At 38.1% G+C, this 3,688-nt stretch overlaps 1 protein-coding gene across 1 annotated transcript; it reads left to right on the forward strand.

The window, feature by feature from the left end:
- The first annotated feature begins 2,293 nt into the window (after positions 1–2,293).
- On the forward strand, positions 2,294–3,217 carry LOC142471373 (olfactory receptor 6B1-like). The gene has a single exon (XM_075578183.1). It carries the CDS (start codon positions 2,294–2,296, stop codon positions 3,215–3,217), a length of 924 nt encoding a protein of 307 aa, XP_075434298.1.
- The last annotated feature ends 471 nt before the right edge of the window (positions 3,218–3,688 follow it).

Below are 3,688 nucleotides of genomic sequence, written 5' to 3' on the forward strand. Positions count from 1 at the left end.
GCTACTGACAGGATTGGGAGTTGATGTTTTCCTACCGGAATTACGTTCATCCTCCTGATGAAGTCTCCATGGAATTCTGTACACTGAGTATCACAAGGGCTGTTCTCTCTACTGCATAAAGAGTATAAAAACCTCTAGCAATCTGGGTGTTGTTGACATTACAGTCTGCCTGTGACAGACACTCTGCCTGGCATTAGAAGATGCTCCCATATTATAGGATTAACATAGAACAGATAATTATTTCAAGTCTTATTTATTTGATACATACATCTCACTATGGACATTGCCAAGTGAAGGCTAATCTGATTCTCTGAAAAAGCCGAGCCTAATACTGACTGAGTCTAATCATTTTTGTAGACACTATATATGAGGGTAAGTGTGAGATACTGAGGTAAGTCAAATTAATCTGTTTTGCTGTAGGGTGGGATTTTAATAAGTAGAATTGTAAGTAAATAGCCCAAGTAAAAATTGCAGTCCTAATATTATATCAGGGTCTATATTCCTCTGGCACCAAAAAACAGATTGTAAGCTCTACAGGGCAGGGAATGTGTCTGCAAAAATGTCTCTGTAAAGCACTACGTTACACTAGCAGTGCTATACAAGAACAAACTATTATTATATTATTATTAATTATATACTAACGTAAATAAAAATTCCCTTTTATTTCCCTGTATCATTATTTTCCCACAGTTTTGTAAAAAAAAAAAACAACATAGTCAGTTATTTGTATATTATACAGAACCTTAGCAAGCTCAAAACCCTGACCCACAATATTTTATATGTAATGTATTTATTTATGTTTGATAATTGGAGTGCCACATTTAAAGCTCCTTAAAATATACTACAATAAACGGAGAAGCCTCAAAGCACATCCAATATGACCAATTATTTCCTTGATGACTATATGTTTTTTCTATATATTTTCTTCTTATAAATATTGGTCGATTGGTTCAATCCCTTGGCCAAAACATTTGAAGCCTGCGACCATGTCAGGGTAGACACCATTAGCAGCTTGTGTAGGCAGTACACATTTTATACTGTATTTCTTTGAAGTGAAAAGAGAAAACAAAAATAAAGCCAATTACGTGGGATGCAGTAGAAGAAATACAAGACACTATATAAAATTTATAGTGTAGGACCTGCTTATGGGATCTACTTTGAGTAGTTTCAGGCTTTTTTTGGCCAAGTTTTGCGTATGAGAAGAAAAAAGATAGAGAAAACATAAGTGGCTCTGTGAGTACAAACACTGACTGGCACTGAGTTTGGAGCAGGGGAACCTGGTTCAGTTCCTGGTGTCGGCTCCTTGTGACCTCGAAAGTTACTTTATCTCCCTGTGCCTCATGGAGATACATAACACAAAAAAAACCCCACATAGATTGTCATCTCCTTGGGGCAGGGACTGTATCCTCAAAATGTCTCTGTAAATCGCTATGTAAAACTAGCAGCGCTATACAAGAACAAACTATGATTATTATTAATTATTATACAGTAATTAACTAAATAATTTGTCAAATTGAATGTTCATTGGGGCTTCATTGTTAATTGATATGTCGCATTTGAGAAACGCTGGGATTTTTAATGGGATATGATGTGTTATCTGGAGGAACAAATTCCTCAAAATGTAGATCTCCTCTAGGACAGAGATACAAAGTAGAAATCTACTCACAAATTCACAATGCAATTCTAAATTTATTGCAACAGCCAAGAACAGAAGAGGAACAACTTTTCAGGTCCCATATGGACCTTTCCTCTGTTCTTGGCTGTTACAATAAATAAAGAATTGCATTGTGAACTTGTGAGTAGAGCTCAACCTTGTATCTCTGTTCTAGAGGAGACCTGCATTTTGAGGAATTTGTTTGTCTATGTTGTGTTGGCTGCACAAACAGGATTCTCCTTGCCTGAAACTGTTTCCCTGCAATTTGTAACTGTGTTTTCTGGAGGAGCAATGTAGACTTCTCTATCTGTAGTCATGATTCCAGGCTATTAACATTTTCCAAATTGAAGCTGTTTTTCAAGAGATTTGAAAGCTTGGAGTCATGTAGCTTTGTATTCTATATTTTGAGGGTAACTAGTTCCACAGGTATTGGGCAGTGAGGGAATTTTTTAAGTGAAAGAGAGCAGTAGAGACAAATGGTGGGAAAAGGAGACAGCAGAAGAAGAGTGAAGGGCGTAAGCAAGATTGAGATAAAGAGAGGGACATTGGAATGGTTTCTTTTTCGACCTTTAACTACCCCTCATCTTAGCATAACACAAGTATCGAAGAAGTAATTTGTGTTTACTCTGTCATTAGGTGATGCTTGGGAAGAATCAAACCATAGTCACAGAATTCCTGCTTCTTGGATTTCAGAATCTTCACAGTTTCAAGATTTTACTCTTTACTGTGTTCCTCATGACTTACATTATGACCTTAAGTAGTAATCTACTGATCATTATATTGGTGTCAGTCAGTCACAAACTCCACTCTCCCATGTACTTCTTCCTGGCCCACTTGTCCTTATCAGATATCCTGGTCACCACATACCTTGTCCCCAACATGCTACACCTCATATGGAGAGAAGGTGGCACCATGTCTGTTGCTGGCTGCATCAGTCAACTTTACTTCTTTTTTTCAACCGTGACTACAGAATGTTTCCTTCTCACAGTGATGTCCTACGACCGATACCTGGCCATCTGTCACCCATTGCATTACACCACCATTATGGAGTCCAAGCTCTGCCTCCAGCTGGCGATCTGGTCTTGGTTCTTAGGATTTTTGGTGTCATTAATAATAATTCTTCCAATCAGTCAGTTACAGTTCTGTTGCCCTAATGTCATTGACCATTTCTTCTGTGATTTTGCTGCTCTTCTAAAAGACTCTTGCTCAGACACCTCCTTTATAGAAATTGAAGACTTTGTGCTAGCTGTCCCTGTAGCTTTTATACCATTTACTTTCATCATTGTGACCTACGTATGTATCTCCCTCTCCATCCTCAGGATTCCCTCCACCACTGGGAGACAGAAAGCCTTCTCCACCTGCAGCTCTCACATCACGGTGGTTTGCACATATTATGGGACACTGATTACTATTTACTGTGTTCCATCCATAGGTCACTCATTTAACATAAACAAGGTCCTATCTCTGCTGTTCACGGTGGTGACTCCATTCTTCAACCCTATAATATACAGCCTGAGGAATCAGGAGATCGGAGCAGCTCTGAGGAGAATGTTTCACAATTAAACAGTCTTTTTGCATGAAAGGAGAGGGAGGCAGATCAACCTATGAACTTCTTCGAACTGTAAAGATGGTAAGATTATTGATGTTATATTTGTGTAGTTCCCTCTGGAGAAGACACAGCGTGGCTTGAAGACAGATGACCTCTTACTGATGAGATGGGATCCAGGTTGTCCCGACTCCCAATGGGATGTTGCAATGTATAGTTAGATGATAATAAAGCTATGTACAAGATTCAGCACATGTACAAATGTAAAAATAGTTATTGGTATCGCTGATATATTATGGTGGTATATCCTGTCATATTCTGCATTATCACTGCTATTAAATCCTATTAAGGCTCTGCTTTATAACGTGAAATGCATGTTATCAGTAAGTAAAATAAAGCTTGCTACAAATGTACCATACATCATTTGGTAAAATAAAGTATCTGTACCACAGGCTCACTAGACTTGTTTATTCCATTTATTGTAGTCA

Source organism: Ascaphus truei, chromosome 20 (assembly GCF_040206685.1).
Source record: "Ascaphus truei isolate aAscTru1 chromosome 20, aAscTru1.hap1, whole genome shotgun sequence".
NCBI lineage: Eukaryota > Metazoa > Chordata > Amphibia > Anura > Ascaphidae > Ascaphus > Ascaphus truei.

What these genes read in the sequence shown, in the direction of transcription:
- LOC142471373 (XM_075578183.1), top strand. Translation starts at nt 2,294, where the DNA reads ATGCTTGGGAAGAATCAAACCATAGTCACAGAATTCCTGCTTCTTGGA.